General features: G+C 51.5%; 1 protein-coding gene across 2 annotated transcripts in view; it reads right to left on the bottom strand.

Annotated features, from left to right (window-relative positions):
* Positions 1-20499, bottom strand: part of SPTB (spectrin beta, erythrocytic) — a 115209-nt gene that overhangs the window by 31148 nt on the left and 63562 nt on the right. For both annotated transcript variants that reach the window (XM_019733314.2, XM_019733313.2), the window contains exons 3-18: positions 18970-19121; positions 17539-17712; positions 16459-16550; positions 16009-16089; positions 15565-15680; positions 15025-15137; positions 14045-14232; positions 11984-12101; positions 11216-11374; positions 9994-10296; positions 9147-9297; positions 7652-8522; positions 6417-6554; positions 1628-2384; positions 974-1176; positions 773-863 (exon numbers count right to left, since the gene is read on the bottom strand). In XM_019733314.2, the coding sequence (XP_019588873.2) occupies positions 773-863; positions 974-1176; positions 1628-2384; positions 6417-6554; positions 7652-8522; positions 9147-9297; positions 9994-10296; positions 11216-11374; positions 11984-12101; positions 14045-14232; positions 15025-15137; positions 15565-15680; positions 16009-16089; positions 16459-16550; positions 17539-17712; positions 18970-19121 (3707 nt within the window). The remainder of the gene's footprint in view (positions 1-772; positions 864-973; positions 1177-1627; positions 2385-6416; positions 6555-7651; positions 8523-9146; positions 9298-9993; positions 10297-11215; positions 11375-11983; positions 12102-14044; positions 14233-15024; positions 15138-15564; positions 15681-16008; positions 16090-16458; positions 16551-17538; positions 17713-18969; positions 19122-20499) is intronic.

Below are 20499 nucleotides of genomic sequence, written 5' to 3'. Positions count from 1 at the left end.
CCATACCCAGCCTGGTTTGTGCCATGGGCAGGTAGAGGAAAACAAAATCTTTTGGGTTGAGAGGAAAGGGGTATGAGGATGAGAGCAAGAAAAAACTCAGGGAAAGCCTCATTCCAGTGGAAGTACTGTCCATGGAGGGACCCCGGAGTGCAGGTTAAAGGCCTTCCTTGTACAGCTCGTCCTGGGCTGAGCCAGGACCATTGGAGTCAGCAGGTCTCCAACTGGGAGGCTTGTTAAAAATGCTGCTCTCTCTCTCTCTCACCTCTTAAGGTTTGGATTCATCTGGGCTTGAGTGGTGCCCAAGAGTCTCCTTTTAACTGGGGTCAAGACTGGCTCCATAATTTGTAGGGCCCGTGCAAAGTGAAAATATTCAGAATTCTTATGAATTTCAAGATGGCAACAGCAGAACATTAAACCAAGTGTGGAACCCTTCTAAGCATGGAGCCCTGGGTGAATGCACAGGTAGGTAGCATGTCCTTGAAGCAGGCTCTGACCAGGGCCATAGGTGACTCTAATATAGATATTCCTCTGGCCACTCATTGAGAAATCCTGTTCTAGCTTGACAAAAGGCATCTTTACAGACTTGAAAAAAAAAGTATTGTGGAACCAAAGATTCTGGAGGATAACCTAAGCTGCCAAGTACCCAGAGCTCTCCCTCATGGAATCCCAGTCTCCCAAGTTAGAAAGGATCCCTGTGGACTTCCTATCTCTGGGAAACTTTGCTCCTAGAAAGGCACCTCCTGCAAAGTGGCCTGCCTTTCTGGAGTCTCACCTCCTGGCAGTTCTGGAGGAAGTTCTGGAGTTCCAGGTTGTTTCTCAGAAGAACTGAGGCCTCCTGGGCCTTCTCGTTGTTCTTCCTGTGCCTGGAAGGGAGGCCAGAAGCCACAGTCACAACAGTGCTGAACCTGGGATCCCAGTGCAGCACCACCAGCCCCACCTGGTTCTAGCCCGTCACCCTGGGAGCGGAGAGTACCTGTCCTCAATCAGCTGCACCTTCTCCTTGATCTTGTCTGAGTAGAGGTTTCCTTCAGCTACCAGCTTATTTCCAGAGTCCACAGGACTCAAAACTTTATCCCGGTTGTTCTCCATAGACAACAAGAAATCCTCAAACTTCCGGATCCCAGCCTCTGCAGCTTCTAGGGAGTCTGAGGGCTCCAAGTGAGCCAGAGTATATTCCTGTTGAAGCAAGTTTCCAGACAAAGCATGAAGACAAGCTGAGGAGGTGGTGAGAACACCTGCCAAGCAGAAACCCTAAGTGCAGCCATATAGGTTACAATGTGAATGGCGCCCCCTGGAGTTGTGCAAGGAAGAGGCTTCTTAGGCCTTGGCTCCCAATCACCACCCTGGGGTAACCGATGAACAGTCTGCCACATGGAAGGGTAACCACCCAGGGGAAAATGCACTTCTCTAGCCTCTAACCCAAGAATAAGGAATAAGGTATAGTTTGGGACACAGGGCTGGAAAGGGCTCATGCTAAGGAACAAAGAGGATTGTTGCCCCGATTAGTGGCTGGAGAGGGTCCAAGCAAAGCATAATTTGGTCCCTGAACCCCGTAGCATATTCTTAGGCTCACCAGTGTTGTTGCCCTGAGAGGCCCCTCCCCCCATCCCTGAATACCTCTCCCTACCTGGTTGCTGAGGATGGTTTCAGCCTGCTTGGCATCTTTCTGGAACTCCTGGAAGCCGAGGCACTGGGCCAGGGAGCGTCCGCGGCTCTCCCACATCCGGCGCAGGGCATCCCAGCCAGTGCCCAGGCCCTCCAGCCTCTGGCCCAGCAGCAGGTACTCCGGGTCTGTCTGGCCGTGGATCACCTTCTCCCCAGATGCCTTGACGTGCTCATAGCTCTCCTGGTGCCCATCGATCTCATCCTTGATGGCCGCATGCTGCTGTAGGAGCTGCTCGGCCTCTGGGAGGGACTCAGGCATGTCCTCGGAGGCCACGGCCTTCTGGGCCATGGACAGCCAGGTCTGGAAGTCATCCAGTTCCTGCAGGAAGGCCTGCAGCTGGCTGGCTTCACTCAGCAAGACCTCCTGGCCCTGCAGGGCACGCTGTAGGCCCTGCCACTGCTCTTCCACATACGCCTGCCGCTGGCCAATGTCCTCCTTCAGTTCTGGGTGTGATTCCATCAGATGCTGTGACTCATGCTTCAGGGCACCCACACGGGCCTGGATGGCAGCCACATCGCGCTCCAGCCCAGACAACTTCCGCTGGATGGTGATGATGCCTGTTAGGTCCCGGCCCAGGTCCTTGGTGGACTCTACTACCTTTGTCTTGTCCACGATCCACTTGCTGGTCTCCTCGCAGTCCAAGCAGTAGTTGTGCACCCGAAGGGCCGAGTCCACTGCCTCCCGCCGCTCCGACACCATGGTCTGGAAAGCCTGCCACCTGCCAGGTGGACAGAGCCGGGGACACAGGGGTACCCTTTTCCATAACTCTTCCCACAGGGCATCCCTTCCCAGATTTCTTACTAGAGTCTCTCCCCAGAGACTGAAAAAAATCATCTACCCAACAAACTGTGGTGAGTAAAATTCATTTATCCAATTTTACTGAAGACAATATAACTGCTAATTAGATCTTTCCATCATCAGGAGGCAAGCAGTGATGCAATTCCAACCATAAGTAAAGAAACATGATCCTTAGTTAGGCTTTGTATGTAGCTGAATGTCAGGCAAACATGTAATTTCCACAGATTTTTTGAAATACTGAAAATAATTAGAAAGCCCACATCATCAACTTCAAGAATCCTTTAGGATGTAGGGTCCCAACTTCCCTAGAAGAACCACTCAAATTCCTAAGACTACGTTCAAAGTGCCCGGGGCCTCAAAAAGTCACTTTTGCTCTAAAGGAAAAGAGGCCTGGTAAAGAAGAGGCAGAGGAAGAGGAAAGGGGAAGGGGATAAACTGGGATTATAATTAAAATGGATAAATATGATCTTAATCTTCAAGTGCAGTGCTGCAATGAAACTAGAAAATGTGCAAACGTCTGGTAGATGCCTGGGGGCCTGGGGTGGGTCTGCTGCCCCCAATAAGCCTCTTCTAAAGAGCTGCCCATCACCTTGGGCTCAGATCACCTGGGACACCTCCCTTGGACCGGTTTACTCATTCTGCATCACTGTAATATATAAGCATGAGTATGCTAAATGCACATTTGCTAATTGAACCCATTTTTCTTGAATACGCACAAGGTATAGTAGCTCCTTGAATAATGTTGTTTCATTCACTATTGTGTTATAATGCTGATGAGATGCTATGGGAACTTAACTTGTTTATGTCAGTTAGCCTATGGTAAAATTGGTTTTGTTATACGTCATTTTGCTGAAAGTTATAGAACCTATCGATGCTGTTCAGTGAGGTCTTACTGTATAAGCATTTTGTTAGCCTTTGGGACAATATAGACATAGCCAGGCTTTGCCTCATGGAGTGTATGATTTAGAGAGAAAGCAAGACAAGCTCACAAAATAACTACAGTATAAAGTACCATGTACATAGCACATACCAGGCAGAGAGGACTAAGGGAGCTGTGAGGAATGACAGGGTGACGGGAGCAGGTTTCATGGAGGTCACCTGTATCTCAATGAACAGATCTATTTAAGGAGGAGACCCTGAGTGTCTCACTCATCTTTGTCTCCCCAGCACCTTGGGAATGGAGGTTATGGGACTATGCAGACGGACTGGGTAAATAAAGTGCATTGTGGCGATTCCCACGGTCTGACAGCTGCTAGTCTGGATTAAAAGACAGGTCTGCAAAGAAAAGTGGGAGGCAGGCTGGAAGGATTGGAATACCAGGAGAGAGAAGAGTGAGAGCCCAAGGATTTCTCTGCTCCCCTCCTAGCCCACGAAGTCCTTGAGCTCTGGGGAATTCTGTGCCTGGCACCCAGGTGGTGCTGAGGCTAGGAAGTCAGGGGAAAGGAGTGGAAGATCTTCTCCGAGTTGGTGTGAAACGTGCAATGATGGTGAGGTGCTCCAGGGTTGTGAGATGCCCTGATCCCAACCAGAAGCCAGTGGTTAGGGTCTGGCTGTGCCCCCAGGCAAGAGGCTCCCTGGGGATTTTCTAGGCCTTTCCTGGTGTAGCCTTACTGCAGCCACACAGGGGACGGGTGGGGTTGGGTCTAGTCTGCCTCCCAAACCCACTTTCCCCCTCTACTGCACCATCTCCAAGAGGAAGGAAGTTGATAAAGAAGCTCTAGTCAGCACCGGTCAGGCCATGCTTGTTCAGGTTTGTTCCTGGACCCAAGATTATTTTTAAAAATGTTGGTCAACTGGGATGCATACAGCGGAAGGTAAGCATGCATGCAATACGTGTTTGACTGACTCCTATGTGCCAAACGTAGCAAAAGTTATTTCAGTTTTGTCCCTGTTCACTCATTCACTAAGCATTTATCACGCAGCCTTCATGTGCCTCGTACCAGGCACTGTTCTAGGCTCTGGGGAGACAGCAATGAAAAAAGCAAAGTGCTTGCTCCAATTTGAGCGGGCGGAGACAAATAAGTATATAATCCACGAAGTGGCGATAACCACAATGAAAAAATAAAGCAAGGTAATGGGATAGAGGCAGAGGGGGTAGGTGGGAAGGAAGTACGTGATACTTTCAGTGGAGTGGTCAGTGAGGACTGTTCCAATAAGTTGACATGTGAGCTGAGATCTGAATAACATAAGTGAGTAAGCCTTACACTGAGACTGTTTCAGACAGAGGAAGCCTCAGACAATAACGTGCTTGGTATGCAAAGCGTTGTGCGCAATACATAAAGGTATTGCTCTTCAGGGGTTATAGTCTACGAGAAAAGGTCTTCAGCATAAAAGTAATTATAATACAAGGCAGAACGTGAGGTTCTAAACCAGTACAAATTTCATCTGGGACATGCGAAAGAGAGGCCCCTGGACTGGCCTGCAGGGCAGGCAGGACTTGGAGCACGTAGTTTGAGGAGGACGCCCTCTGGTAGAGGGAACAGCAGAAGCATGAAGGTAGGACGGTGGGTGCACGTAAAACGTTACAGTTGTTTAAAAAATATCTGAGGAGCTATCTCAGGGAGGAAGAATCACAGTAAGTTTTGATCTCACTAAAGGGCAGAGCCAGAACCAATGTTACAAATTTCAAGGGGGCAAATTTCCACTCAATATAAGACCAAACTTTCTAACCAAAAAGGTGTTGTCCCAAATGAGCTGGGCTGCACAGTGAGCCCCCCATCTCTGGAAGTGTTTGTGTAGGACACAGGCTGTCTGGGGTACATGGCTAGAATAGACGAGTTCTCAGGTATGTTTCAACTCTTAGATTTAATGGAAAACTGTGTTACCATTTCATTTCATGCCTCAGGTTCTCTCTCACCTAAGGATGACAAGTCCCTGGTATATTTCACTTAGGATGGTGCATGGCTTAGGGGTCTGCAAAGATTTCTCTGACTATAGCTCATTAAGGCAGCACATAGATATCTGACAAGTGTTTCCTTTCTGTCTTGCACACACTCACACTTGTGTACACATGCACCCCCATTGCCTCCAAGCCTACAGAGGAACAAAGAGGCATCTCCCTCCTCTGCATAAACCTCAGATTAAAAAGAATTTTCCTGTACTACAGTCCCCATCTTTGGATGCTGAGACAACCGGCCCCATTCTAGTGGCTCCAAAGTATCCCCCACAGCCAACCCTGCTTACCCTTAGGCCTCCACTGGAGCCTCCATTGTGCTGACCCTTTCCTTCCCTAACCCCACCTCTTGGTTGCCTCAGGCAGAGCAAGGCTGACACACCAGTGTGGGGAAAGGAATGGGGCAATGGGGAAGTGGTGAACATGTGGCGCTGTTCGTCCCAGGGTGACAAACAGAACACGGGCCTGTGCTCTGTCCTCAGAGATCCTCGAGGACTCTGGGGGAATTACACCATGTACTGAAAGCATCCCCTTTCTAACGGCGCTTCAGGGTCTGTTTTTTGTTCTGACCACAAAGCGTGCTCAAGGCTTCCTGTTAATTCTCTTTTTCATTCAAGCCAGCTTTGTGACCGATGTTGCATTTTGGTACAGGCATGAGCTTTCTTTTATGGACAGTACTTAAAAGCTCTCAGAAAATAATTTTCCCCGCCTAAGAATGTCTGGGGAAATGTGGCATGAGTACCATATGGCCTGATTCTAACTATGGACACACTTAGAACATCGGCCCTGTCAATCACACGATTACACACTCCTACCCCCAGGCATGGTAAGTGCAGCTCCGTGAACACGTCTCTCTCCCTCCCTGGGCCGATCACCAAACAGGTCCCTCCTCCTTGCTGCTACAGCTCCAGTGTTAGAGGAGACCGAGAAAGACTGGAGCACTGAAGGTACAAACCTGGCAGTGCACAGTAGGCTTCTCGCCTTTTGGGCTGCACCCCCAGGGCTGTGCCAGGTGCCGGGAGAAGATGCTCCCAGCCCCAAGTCCTACCCACACCTCACCTGGTGTTCAGGTGATCCTGGTACTGCTTCACTTCCCCACTGCGTGGGTGGCCGCTCTCCACCAGGCTGTTGGCAGCGAGGTTCACGCCATCAATCTGAGCCTTCAAAGTCTTCATCTCCTGGTCCAGGATGTCAAACCTGATATGGACAAGTGAGGATTAGCGAGGCAGCAGCAGGCAACTCATCGCCAGTGGCCACCGAGTCTCCAGAAAGCGTAGCTCTTGCGTTCTGCTTCCATCTCCTACATATATCTGATCAGGTACGGGAGGGAAGGAGGAGAAAGACACGCTGACACATCCTATTTGCTGGCTCATGGGTCCAACGTCATGGCTTAGCATTTCTCGGACCAGGCTCCTTACGTGGTTCCTTACTACATAGGCTACTGGCTCAACAGAGAGGCACAGGGAAACAAACAAAAGAGATGATGGGGGTTAATTACCAAAGAACACCTGCCAAGCCTCCACTGGACCCTCATTCCACTGCTTTTGGACCCTAATTCCATTGCCTTGATACCTTGACCTGAAGGATACTCCCCCAGCCAGGTGCTCCATCCCTGGGGAGGAGAAGGGAGAGCCGCTGAGGGGAGGGCAGCCGTGTGGTAATGAAAGCTCACCCTCCCGGGATAAGAGCCTTGGTCCCTGCAGCATCAGCGCGAGACCACCGCAGCATGTTTCAGGGAGTGACCTCTCCTCGTCTCCCAGGAGTCTGTGCTCGGGATGCTAGGTGCACAGACTGGGGCAGGCCTCCCATGCGGGAGTGCCGATGGAATCAGAACACCGGAAATGAGAGTGTCCTTGCAGACTGGTGGTTTACAACTGATCTCTGTGACCCTTCTGGGTTCGGTGGCTTAGGGACTGCCACAGAAAGCTAGAGCTGGTGGGCTCCCGGCCTCTCACTTCCTGCTTAATCAAATCAGCTCTATATTCCTCTGTGCTGTATGTCAGGGGTCCCGTATACCATTCATGTGAACAAAGGCTGCTGTAGCTGAAAAGTAGTTGAATAACCGGACAAGAGAAGCCCCTTTGTTTATTCTGAGGAAAGCTGCAGGGGTGAAGTACCCAAAGCCACAGAGACAGTTAAGAACCTGTGACTCCCAGTGCGTGGCCTCTGCAATCAAGGGCCTCCCCTGGCCTGTCAAAGACACCCTTGCTGATCTGGAGGCCGCCGCCACATCAGGCGGAGGCAGCGTGCAGGCCGTGGTGCGGGGAGGCAGGAAGGAGAGGGCTGGCTCTGACCTGTGCTTCACCACCTCCAGGTCCTCCAGCGTGTCTGGGATTTCCATCTGGGTCAGCCACTTCTCCTTCTCGCCCATCCACAACTCACAGGCGTCTGTCTCTCCAAACACCGTGTACAGGTCCAGGGCGTCCTGCAGCCTCTGCCGACGCAGGTCCGCCTGGGCCACCACCTGCTGGTAGAGGTCCCGGAGGGCCTGCAGCCGATTGGTCACATCTGGGGAATCCCGAAACTCCTGTGGGAAGCCCTGGGCCTGCTGTTCCAGATGCTCCATCACCATATGGTTTTCCTCCAGCTCCTCCAGGAAACCCTTGTGCTTCTTCCCCAGGGCCCGTGTGGCCCCTTCATCCTGCCCCACGTCTTCGCCCGAGAGCAGCTTGTGAGCATCTTGCAGCCAGGCCTTTAGGTCGTCTGCATCGCCCTGGAACTGGAAGAAGTTCTCAGCATCCTGCAGGTTCTTCTTGCGAAAGGCAGCCAGCTCCTTCAGCTGGTCCCACTGGGCAGACACCTCCTTGATTCGGGCCTCGATCTGCGGGTGCCCAAACTGCTTGCGGGCGACCATGCCCTCGGCCTCCTGGAAGATCTGGTTCAAGTGGGCGTCCAGCCCGCGGAGCTCGTCCTCAAACGCCTTGTGCTTGCGCTGCAAGATGAGCACGCTGGTCAGGTCCTTGCCATAGTCCAGGGAGGAGTAGATCTGCTCCTTCTCCTTGATCCAGCTCTCGGCCTCGTCCATCTCCCAGAAGAACTTCCAGAGCCGTTTGGACTGCTCCAGCTGGGCCTTCCGCCCAGTGGCCATGTTGCTCAGCTCCTCAAAGCACTGCTCCAGGTGGCTGACACGGTCTTGGATGACCTGGGGATCACAAGGCTGGTACCCTGGGAGGCATGAGAGGAAGGAAGATGAAAGGGGGAAGGGCTGCATTTTTGGGCAAGCTTCAGATCGGCTGCCAGGCTCGACCCGCATGATCTAGCAGGTGCTATCTCACTGGAGCTTTGGGAATGGAGGCAGGGGTCCCAGGTGCTCAGAAGGCAGGCCAGGTTCTTTACAATTAGTTTCCACTAAAATTTCAGGCATAAGGGAGGTTAAAAGTTGGGTCAGCACACAGTAGAAATGTGATATTGTTTTTTTTTCTTTTTTTAAAAAAACACCCTGACACAAATTTCAAGATGGTTCTTTAAGGATGCAACAGGGTTTCCTATTTAAGACCTGAAGCTGTAAACCTAAATGTCTCTGCTATAACCTCAACTAGCAGAGAGAATGAAAGATGGATGATGCCTTGTTGGTGCTTATAAACACCTACTGGTCACAGATTACCAAAGCAGTTGTCTGGTCTCTGGAAAACTTTCCTATCCCTCAAGCTTCTTTCCTGTACCATTAATTAATGAAAGAAGCAGAATTCTAACGCTAGGAGATTTATCCAAGCTGGGGTGCTGGAGTGCTGCGCCAAAGGATGGGATCTGGCTCCAGAGCCCTCAACAGGCAGACAGTCAAATTCTCACCTTTCTCCTCAGTGAATGGCAGGGTGGCAGTGGTGATGGCCTTTACTTTCTCCCCTTGGATGGCGATGTCAGCCTCCATCAACTTGTGCTTCTGGAGCAAGTCCTCCACCTCCAACAAGTGCTTCCCGAACTCAGCAGACAAGAGGTGAGCCTGGCAAAGAGGACAGACAGCAGGTAGGGAATGAAGAGACCTACATGCTTGGGGAAGAGACCCCTCGAAAGGGGGTGTCCATGGTATCTGGGCCCGGGGTGAGTCAATGCAGCTGGAAAACGGCTTCTGCTCAGCATGGGAGAGGCTACAGAGCAGGAGTTCCTATAGGGGGTGCCCGTCAGAATCATTCTGGGATCATCTTACAGGAGCCCGAGCCACCTACTCTTTCTCCTGCATTTGCCCCAGGTTTGGGGGCACGTGAAGTTTTAGAAAGCTCCACGGTCACTCTGATGTGTATGCTCAGCGCAGACCACTGCGGCAGAGGGAGAGGAGATGCAGACTTCCTGGATGCTCCTATGTTGGGAGGTCTGGATTCTAACCAGTGTCGAATCATGATAACTCAGGGCCTGAGTCTCCAGGCCCTGCAGGTTGGTGCCCGTGCTACTATGAACCCAAGATTTCTAGATCATGGGGATAGAGCGGAACTGGGCTGGTTACTTGTCTGGAGCACAGTGAGCCAAGAAGGTCATGACGTAGGCAGATGCAGCCAGGTCCTGGGCTGCCTCAGTTTCTCCATTCTGACTCAGGGACAAGACTGGCTGGGAGGCATCTAAGGAAGCAAAGCCTAACTGCAGAGTTGGCGCTGAGGCCTGAGGTGGGCAAGGGAGTGTGAGGGCTGGGAGGCCCCAGGCCCACCTTGATCTCATCCATCCAGTCGATGCTGTGCAGCATGTCCTGGAAGAGCTTCTGCAGAGCCAGGGTTGTCTCCAGCCTCTGGCGCCGGGACCTCAGCAGCTCCTGCAGGTAGTTCCACAGGCGCAGGATGTTGTCCTTGCGGGCCGTGATGCGCTTCTGGTCGTGGTAGTTCTCCTTCTCCAGCTCCTGGGCCAGGTCCTCCAGGGCCCTAACTCGTTCCTCGTAGGCGGCCGTGTCGGTCTCGATGGCCTCGTGCTTCTTCTTGGCGGCCTCCACAGCTGCCAGGTCGTACCCGAAGTTATCCTGTGCCACAGGGAGAAACACAGGTGGCTCAGCCAGGCTCCCCTTGGCTAGTCCCCAAATGCAAAGAAGCAGCAGGTCCCTTTGGAACACCTGCTGGATGGGAAAGACCATTCCCAAAGATGGAGCTCTGCCGTCTTTTTCAGCCTATCTTATTGGAGCCAAATTCCAAAGACTAAATGTCTCACAAGAACCTTTAAAAGAGGCTCAAGATTTTACTCACTATGCCATGCGTGTAGGTATGCTGTGCATATATTACTAGTAGAGCCCTTTCTCCACCTGCTGGCACTCACCACCCTACTTTGAATGGACCTGCATGATTCTGGGCAGGAAGGGGCTTCTGAATTGGAAACCATGCAGCTGTAAACAGATGGCTTACCGGGTGTTATCTAGGGTGCACGCACACTCTTCAGCTGTCTCAGACACTTGCTTTCCCCTTTCTGGATGCAATTTAATTTGATTCTAAGCTCCAAGTAAGAAGGAACAGATGCAGTCATGGATAATCAGCCCTGGGGTCAGTTTTTAGCTAGTGAAATATGACACAGTCCTAGAGGCCAGAGTCCAAAAGGCACGTCTGACACACACAAGATGCACTCTGTTTTCATCACATCCCTGGAGGACCACTGTCTAATGACAGCTTGAACCCAGGCTTTAGTTGATGCTACTGGCTCAAATAAGATGACTTTGGGGGCCATTTTTGGATTGAGGCTCTTTCCCTAAATATGAGATGTAATAAATCCTGGTGAGTTCTTCCTCAGATGTAAATTTTGATGTACCCAATCCTGGGGAGCTGGGATGCAAGGCCTGTGGAGAGGCTTATCCACTGCCACTGAGAGGCCAGCTCGGACTCCAGCCCAGCTGACTGCTGAGGGCTCTGGAAAGCTTCCCCCTCTCCTGTCATCCCTAAGTGTGGCCCCATTACCTGGGCCACAAGGCGCTGGTTTTCGTTGAGCCACGTCTCTCTCATGGCGGCCTTTCGGTCAAAGCGCCGGGCCAACTGCTCCAGCTTCTCCTGCCGAATGAGCTCATTTCTCAAGGCCAGCTCCCGCCGATACTCTGCTTCCTCCAGGCTTTCCCAGGCCTGCACCAGAGACGGGGAGAATTCTTTGGGCACAAGAGGAACACCTGGGTTGGGGGGTTCCATCTCTTTTGCCTAACACTGAATGATTTCAGGAATCCAAGCAGAGCCTTTTGACTTTCATGTGCTAGCCAACCAAAGGTTCGGGGAGCCCTGGTAATGACCGCCCTATTCCCTCCTCCCCTAAACCTGCCTCAGACACTTGGCCTAATATAATATTATTTGCCTTTGTGGGTGCTCAGTAAATGCTTAATGACTAAATGGCTACCTCCTTTCAATTAGAACGTCTCAAGAATCAGAAGGGATTTCCCTTCTGTTATAAGTAGTTAATATTCCACACTTCAAGAAACTCAAGGTTCGATAGAGACTAGGCTATGAAAACTGGCTCCAAAAATGGACTCTGGGCATCTGAAGGGGGCCAAATTAATGAACTGTGGGTGGAGTTTGACCTCTCAGAACTAGATTCAATAGCACTCCAAAACTGCCAGTATGTGTAGTTAATGACACCACAGAAAGTAGCTTGGTTTGACCCTCTCCAGTGACCATTCCCCGTGCCCTTATTGGGAACTCAATCAAACTACTGGCAACATGTAATGGAAAATGCTACTGTACCCGGTTGATGTCAGACACTAGTTTCCCATCATGGGGCGTGTACACTTTCTGATTGTTGGCTCTCATCCGGGACTGGATGGTGAAAAGTAAGACTTCCAGAATCCCCTTCTCCTGAAACCTGTCGAGAAAACAGAGGTAGGGAGATTAGTGTCCAGATCCCCTCAGCCAAATTGTTTGCCGAAGTCCATATGGAACTCTGGCAGCTTGGAGCTTGGACACCAAAGCACATTTCCCTTAAAAATAAAAAGTGAAGAGGGTCTATAGGTCTATTTACCTGCTGAAGCATCTATCATACTCACCAACTGAGACCTAGTGGGGCCTGAGTTTTTATAATACAAATGAGAGAAAACACAACAGCTACAACAGCATTTGCTTATCATGTATTTGCTCCTCTAGGGAAATGGCTAACTGGAGTATTCTGGGAATTCCAAGTTTTACCAGTCAATACAAAGAAACTCTCCCCTGTTCAGCAAATGATGAAGGCTTCTGACTAGCTCTTTAGTCAGCTTTTAATTGATTCAATAAAACCTTACCGTGTTTCCCTGAAAATAAGACCTAGCCAGAAATCAACTCTAATGTGTCTTTTGGAGAAAAGATTAATATAAAGCCTGGTATTATATTATATTAATTATATTATATAAGACCAAGTCTTATATTATAGTTAAATAAGACCTGGTCTTATGTTATAGTTAAATAAGACCAGGTCTTATGTTATAGTTAAATAAGACCAGGTCTTATATTAATTTTTGCTCCAAAAGACGTATTAGAGCTGATGGTCCGGCTAGGTCTTCTTTTCGGGGAAACATGGTAGAAGCAGCATTATCCACATGAGACAGTATTTCATTGAAGGTAACTTTCACTTGAATTCTAATGAGTCTTAATGAGCTGGCTGTCCTGACAAGTCCCAAAGGCCAGATGCTTCTGAGGGGGAAGGAAAGGCTGGGCTCCGGGAAGATATTAGGTGTAGGAGATTGGAACTGGCAGAATGATGGCTGTCTGGAACCTGGGATCCAAGCTCCAGGTAACGGGGTACTTTTCCATTTATGCATGTATGCCAGGAACTACCCACTTCTACATCCTTCACCTGGCAGCTGTAGCAAGGTCCCCCTTATGCTGAGGCCAGCCTAATAGCTCTGCCTGCTCACAGTACTTCAAGAAGGCTGTGGCCTGAGCACCGTCTACACAACCAAGAGGGATCACCCCTGTGTGCAATGCTTGGGAGACTCACAGGGGATGTTACCTGTATTGAATTCAGGTCTTTAAAAGTAGGTTAGTGTCAGACCAGAAATCAGATACTTGTTTATAGTACATTCTAGGCTCAGTGTCTCACCTTTCCTTGTTTGAGATTCATGAATGAAGAGTGTGGGAAATGAAGGGGGAGAAACAAAGCAGAGGGCACCGCCGATGAGCTAGAAATCTGTTTCAGGAGAGCAGGACCAGCTAACGGCAGGTGAGCTGGAATGCTCCTGTGTTTGTGTGCGCATGTTTTTATGTGTGTGCGTGGATGTGTACACACACATGTATGTTTGTGTGTCTGTGCATGTGCTCATGCCCAGGCCCTCCACACACTGTTGGAGCAGAGGTCCCGAGAGGCAGGCTGAGTGCTTGGCTGACGAGCAGTGACAGACAGAAGGGGGAGAAAAAGGAGGATGTACTTAATGATCAACAAGTGCATCAGAGCGCGGTGGGGCTGAGAACACACAGACCATTACCAGAAAGCAAACCCGCAGCTCAGTGCAGATGAGAAAGAAACTTTCTAGCACGGGTTCCTTGAAGAGACTCAGAAGGCTGGGATTTCACCCCTGCTCCCCCTCAGGGCGCTGGGAAAGTACTCTCTTTGGCTATGAGTTGGGGGTTACTCCTCCACATCCATTTCCTATAGGCTGACGGCTTGGGAGCAGGGAGACCAGGAGGGGATGAAGTGGGTGACAGATGCAAAACTCTCTAGCTTCTAGAATATGCCTCCTAGATACGCTCCTCAAGGCCCAGCACCTGGCTCTACCTTTCGGCAGCCAGGTTCTCAGCCACTGATGCCCACTCTCCCATGTGCCAGGGCCTTACTTGGGCGGCTTCTCCACAGTGCGGTAGGTACTGAAGGCCTGCAGCTGCTGCTGGACGCCGGTCAGGGAGTTGGCGAACTTGCGGCTGTCCAGGACCGTGATGGTCTGCTCGATCCAGGTGAGCAGGTCTGAGGCCAGCCCGCTGTACTTTTCAATCATCTTCTCTGTCTCAATGGCGTGGTCGATTACCTAGGAATCACCTTATCACTCATCCTCATTGGAAAAGCCATGATACCACCAAGGACGCCAATAGTGGTGGTCCTCCTCCTCTCAAGCCCTGGAGTGCTCTATGTTGGGTCTGAGCCCAAGACTGTCATGAAGGCAGGAGTGGCCTGGAAGTGGCCTGGCAACGTCAGTAGGGAGCTGGCCCTGCCAGGTTCAGGAGCAGCTCTCCCTTCCCCTAACCGTATAAAAGATTAGGAATCTCACTGTGCCAGGACACCAGCCACTGAGGGACCAAGGTCTTGTTTATTTTCCAATACATATTAGGAATAGAAGGATTCTGGGCACTGTCTTCGCTAAACACCAGGCACACAAACATGAATGAGAAATGACCCTACCCGAGGAGCTAAGGACCCAGCAGGGGAAAGGAATCTGGCATGAGGGCCTGTGGCGTGGGTTCCTGGTATACCATGGGAGCCTAAGAGGCCTGAAATCGTAATAAACCAACAAATAGAAGCCTGTTTTGTTCCTGCGGGAATGTTTATGAGACAGGGGCCCGCAGGTGGAAGATGGGCTCAGAGCTGCAGGCTATGGCATCTTGCAGAACAGACCATCAACCTGCTTTGGAATTTGGCATAGCAGCCATTTGCTTGGCTTCAGAGGAAGTTGCTGGGGTGATCTACGCTCCCCTCCCACCCCCACCAACTGTAGCTGGAGTCTAGACACAAAGCTCTTGGGATGGAAAGGGGGATCTCAGTCAAGGCCCGGGTGTGGCAAACAGGAAGATGAGGCGACAGTGGTTATGAGACAGCTTGGTACCTTGCCGACACGCTTGCCCTCCACTGCCAGCACCTTCATCTTGGAGAAGTAGTGGTAAAATGCCACCACGTAGGTGATAATGGATTTCTCATCAGGGTTTTCTGTGAAGACATCTGCAAGGGGAAAGGGTGCTCTCAGGACCACACTGGAAGCTGAAAACGTCGGGCTCAGGGGGTTTATCTTTCTACAGCATGAAGTTTAACTATAGGCACCAAGTGACAACCAGCAGGGTAAGAATGGAAGAGTAATGGGCCTGAGATTTTAGCGAGAGGATGAAATCCATATTAGGACTACAAATTATAAAAGAAGAAAGAAGGACCCAAAGCCTACACTGAACCCCCATCAGGCCAGGTGAGGTGTCGGGAACCAACTTGGAGATGAAGAGCAGGCCCGGAGCAGAGCCCTGGCCTGGCCACCAGCCCCTCGCTGTGCCATGGCTCCCCCAGCACCCAGCCTAGACTCCGCCAGGTGCGCTGTCAGTCCAGCGTTCCCTTCAGCACAACGAGCGCTGCAGTCAAGGCTGGAGTGAGAGTCGCTCACCTTCGGGGTCGAGCAGCGGGATGATGCCCAGCTGACGCTCTGCTACGTCGAATGCATGCTCCAGGTTGTGCCGGGCGTTGGAGTCCTTCAGCTTATCAAAGTCGATCAGGTCAGGCCTGGGGACGAAGCCAGACTATCAGAAGGGAGCTGTGGCAGTGGCATTCCCGCCCACAGGGCGGCCCCAACAGGATGCAAAGACCCTGGGCAGATGGAGTGAGGTGGCTGGGCAGGAGAAGTGAGAGGAGGAAATGGCACCAGAGCAGGGGAAGGTGGCAGCAGGTGTGACTGGGATTTAAGGGAGGCAGGGCTGAGGAGGGCGAGAGGAGAAGGACCAGTGGAGGTGACATTCCTGTGAAGCATGAACAGTAACTACATGCTGAGTGCAATGTGTCCAAATAGCCGCAGGGGATCTGTCTCTTCCCACAGCCCTCTCATCCCTCTTACCGGTGCTTGTGGATCAGGGCATTAAAGGCCAGGCCGTCCTTCCAGCTGGAGGTGAAGTTGGTGACATTGACGTGGGGGTAGCTGCATCCAAGAGAAACATTAGGCCTAAGAAATAGGTTCTTTCAGGTCCCAAACAAGCATATGAACTGAGGGGCCTATACACCAGGAGAAGAATGGACCTGTCCCTCCTCAAGCCGCTTCAACGTGAGGGCGGCCGTGAAGCCACACAAAGAGACTCCTCGGTAAGGAGGGCCCAAGAGACTCACACGCCCAACAGACCCCCCAGTCTGACCCAGGCCTCAGAGAATCAGGTCAGGACAGATTCTGCATCATTGACATTGAAGCTGCTATAGTTCCGGGTGATGATGTCACATCCCTTGGGGATGGCAGGGCGTGGGGAACTAGGTGGGTAGTGGGGAAACGTGGTGGTGGCTGGTTCCCTGGGCATACCCTGCCGTCTTCATCTGACACCATAACAGCAACGCATCCTTGGCCGAGCGCGTTTCACGACCTTCCTGAGTTTGGACAACGATGTCCTGAATCTGGGGGCACAGGGACAATGGGGAGAGGAATTAGATTTGCATCTTGCTCGGTGCTTTCCTGCTCTCCCTGGGGGGCTCTCTCCTCTTTTCCTCCTCCCTAGCCAGCCTTCTGCATTGTCAGCCCTGCAGCAACGCCACAGCCTGAGGCCCCGGGTCCTGGTGGCCTGGTTCCCTGCCTTAGTCAGTGGCAACACACAGGTATGGCTTCCTTATGTCACACGAGATGGCTCTAACTTGATCACTCTGATGGGATGCTGAGAATAAACGACAAAAAGCCAGACTCCTCCTCAGGAGGAGCAAAGCCCAGTAAGACCACGGAACAGCACAAACATTGGAAGACACTGTGTTTTGATCAGGAGCTTCTCTTGCCTTTTCATTCTTCCTAGTTCTGCCGTTATTAATTATACACAATTAGACGGGACACCCAAGACCACGTGCATAAGACCGTCATCTGCCAGCAGAGTGCCCTCCTTCTCCTCCCTGTTCTTCCCTCCTCCGACAAGGTTCTTTCTGTCCACAAACCAGCGGGTGGGAGGCCCTGCTTCCTTTCTAAATTTCCTTACCAAAAAAATGAAATTTGAATTTCAGGGTGGGAAGAGAGAAGTTTCTGACTGAAAAAAATCATAAAAGCAGATCTTCTGTACTGTTTCTGCAATTTCTGAATCAAACTATGTCCCAAACCCAGAAGTTACACGTGTAGGGGGGAGGGGACAAAAAGCAGATCTTCCAGCCAGATCTCAGCCCAGCTACGAAATTCTCCCTTCTCCTTCAAAGACGACACTATTGGCTGAGCTGCTCACCCTGAGCTTCAGCAACTCGGCGAGGCCGCGGACGCTCCCTCCTTCCTACCAGCGTTGTCCCACAGGACAGGTTTCCCGCCTCCCGGAATGTGCACAGACACTCACACTTGATTCACCAAGCCCTCCCTGTGTGGCCCAGAGAGGCTCCCTCCACTGCTTCCATCGAGCCGCCCACCCCAGGAACCCACCTGGAAGCGAAGGATCATGGTCCAGATGAGGCCCAGGACCAGGCGGTGGTTGCCGTCCACGATGTCGTGGGAGCCCATGTTCTCCAGGTGCACACGCTGCTCCTTGAGGAACTGCAGGGCCTTGTCCACGTTCTCCAGGCAGTGGATGCGCATCTTCCCCTTTGTGGGCTTTGGCTGAGGGACAGCAGTGGCCCCCGTGGGCATGGAGGGCCCTCACAGTCACCACACAGGTGGTTGCAGCCTGGACCCCTCCTGTCATCAGCACTCACCTTCCACTGTCCTGGCTATGTTCCAACTCCCATGCTCACCCCTTGACACTTTCTAAGCCCTTCCTTTTGGGAAAGTTCAGAGGCTCCATCCTCAAGGACCCTGCAGCTGACCTGCACTGGTCCTCAGCCTGGGTCTGAATGAAGCCTTCCGAGTGGGTGATACACGACATTCAAACACAGTAACATGACCAATAGTTAACTGAGCACTTACTATGTGCCAGACATAGTGATAAGAACTATTTACTGCTGGTTGGTGGTAAGAGTGGCTTTTAGTTTGGTGATTGATAATGGGTCCATTCCACCTCCATCCAACCTCTTCCTCCCCACCCCCAAATGGCTCCAGACAAAACTCAGGGCGGCCACCACTGATGCGTAACCACACCATCAAAAGGTTCCCAGTGGTAAGTCTCTCTAGTGGGCTTTCAGTACAGGGTAAGAGGAAGGGCTTAGCCTGGAGTTGAAAAGGCAACAGAAAAAGATGATCCCTTTTCATTCAAAGCCCGAGGATCTTGGAGCACTTCACCAGGTACAGGTATTAGTTCCCCAATTTTATATGTGGGGAGAACCAGGCAAAGAAAGTCCTGCCTGATAGGCCCAAGGTCACAATGAAAGTAACCGAGCAAAACACAGTTAATCTGCTTCTCCCTCAGAGGCAACATTATGCCCAGGTAGGTTACAACGGAGAGGTCCTAGAATAAATTTCCATTGTTTTAAGAACAACAGAACACACAAGACACTATCTTTCACATTTTCCTCTTGGTTCCAAGAAGAATGAAAATTTTTCCAGCTAGGTAGTGGGAGTCCATCAATCCATATATATATCAGCCCACATGAGGAGGCTGAGGATGGACCATTGCAGGCCAGCGACAGATGCCCAGACCCCAAGTGGAGAAAGTCAAGAGTTCTGCATGGCTTCTGGCAGAAGCAGGACAGGGTGGAAGAGGCCAGAAGGAGGCAAGAAATTGTGAGGAGAGGTCAGAGAACCCAGTCAGCCCTATGGACACCTCACACTAAGTAGTGACAATTCCCAAAAGAACAGGGAGAAGCCTTGGAAGGCCGTGAGAACTGGAGATGCCCCCAGACCATATCTTTCCCGAAGAGGGGCAGTGGCCCCAGCCACCGGGCCCGGGGCAAGTGGCCCCCGCACAGAAAGGGGCTTTACCAGCATCTCTCCAGAGAGCACCTCCAGCAGCTTGATGAGCATCCTCCCGTCCCGCAGGTCCTTGTAGAGGTCAGTGATGCGACAGGACACACGGGCCAGGTGCGAGTTCACCCATTTCGTGAAAGTCTTCTTCTGAACAACTTCCCGCTCATCTGGGTGGGGAGAAGAGTCCCCGGTGAGGTTCCCAGGGTTGGCAAGGTCAGTGTGCACATGCGGCTGGAGGGCTTTACGGAATCCCAGGGTCCCCTACCCCTGGCTGAGGAGGTTGGTGTATCTGTTCCACACACTTCTTGGGAGCATTCGTAATCAGAGCACAGCCTTTTGGCAACACGGATTCACGTACCATGACCGGGACAATGAAGAGATAACTTCCACCACCACATTCTATGCACAGTATCAAGACGCCCCTCATTCAGCCATCTGTTTTCTTGTGCCCATCAGGATGCTCTGTACTACTGTGCCAGTGAGCTCAGATTTCAATGCCAGGTTCACCGATCACCCAGCCAGCAAATACTCCCTCTGCTACCAATAGCCTCTCTTGACTCCTTCCCCACCCCACCGCTTCCCCTAACTCCTCTTCACCCCTTAGGAGTCAGTGTAAACACGACTCCTCACCCAGGTCAGATCTCTCCGTGTGTGCCCTGAGCCTTGCACTTGCATGTCTCACTGATATCTCCCTTCACGCTTGTACTTCACGCTTGAAAGTCTCTCTCTCCTGCAAGAACGCAGGCTCCTTGAACCCAGGGAATTTTGCCTTGTTCACCTCTTTAGCCCCAAGGCCTGGAGCCTGGCACACAGTAGGTGCTGCATAGCTGTATTGTGGCTGAATGTATAGACATTTATTCAGCTCCTATCGGTGGTGATAGCCAGATGACACATAAGGCAAAACAAATGACCTGCCTTCAAGGAGCTCCTGTAGGGAGAGAAGAATGATGAACAAGGAGACAATGAGACTCCGTGGGACACATGATCCACCTGGGGTAGGGCTATCGGAGGCTCAGACTAGGGGCTATCCATGGCGTTACGCTATCTTTCTCACAGAAAAATGCAGAGGTTCTTCATCTTCAGACCTTGGAAGCGGACATGATACCCTCCACACCCTAAATCAGCATCGGCCAAACCAAGCTCTGGCCCATGCTGTACAAGTTCAAGTGGGGTTCTCCTTAGCACCTCTGAAAACAGAGGCTGGCAACCTGTCCAGTTAGGGCTGGGAAGCTTCAACAAGATGCTGGAGGACAGAAGGCTGGGATAGCAGAGAGAATAGGGGAGAGGTGAAAGAGAGAAGAGTGGCAGAGAGATAGAAGCAAAGGGAGAGAGGAGAGAAAGAGGAGAGAACCCTAGTTCTGTTTGCTATAATGAACAGTTTATGACAACTGGCTACTGGGCACTTCGGGTGAAGCTTCCAGGCAGGACCTGACCTGGCACTATGGCTGGGCCTGGGTCACAGAGGATCCCGGAGGGCTGGTCACAGCCAGGGCAGACTCAGAGCGGCCCAGCCAGGAGGGAATGCCAGTGCCTCGGGAGCAGGGT

This window comes from Rhinolophus sinicus, linkage group LG03 (genome assembly GCF_036562045.2).
Source record: "Rhinolophus sinicus isolate RSC01 linkage group LG03, ASM3656204v1, whole genome shotgun sequence".
NCBI lineage: Eukaryota > Metazoa > Chordata > Mammalia > Chiroptera > Rhinolophidae > Rhinolophus > Rhinolophus sinicus.
The sequence above is the reverse complement of the archived record's forward strand: the minus strand, read 5'-3'. Positions and strand labels throughout refer to the sequence as shown.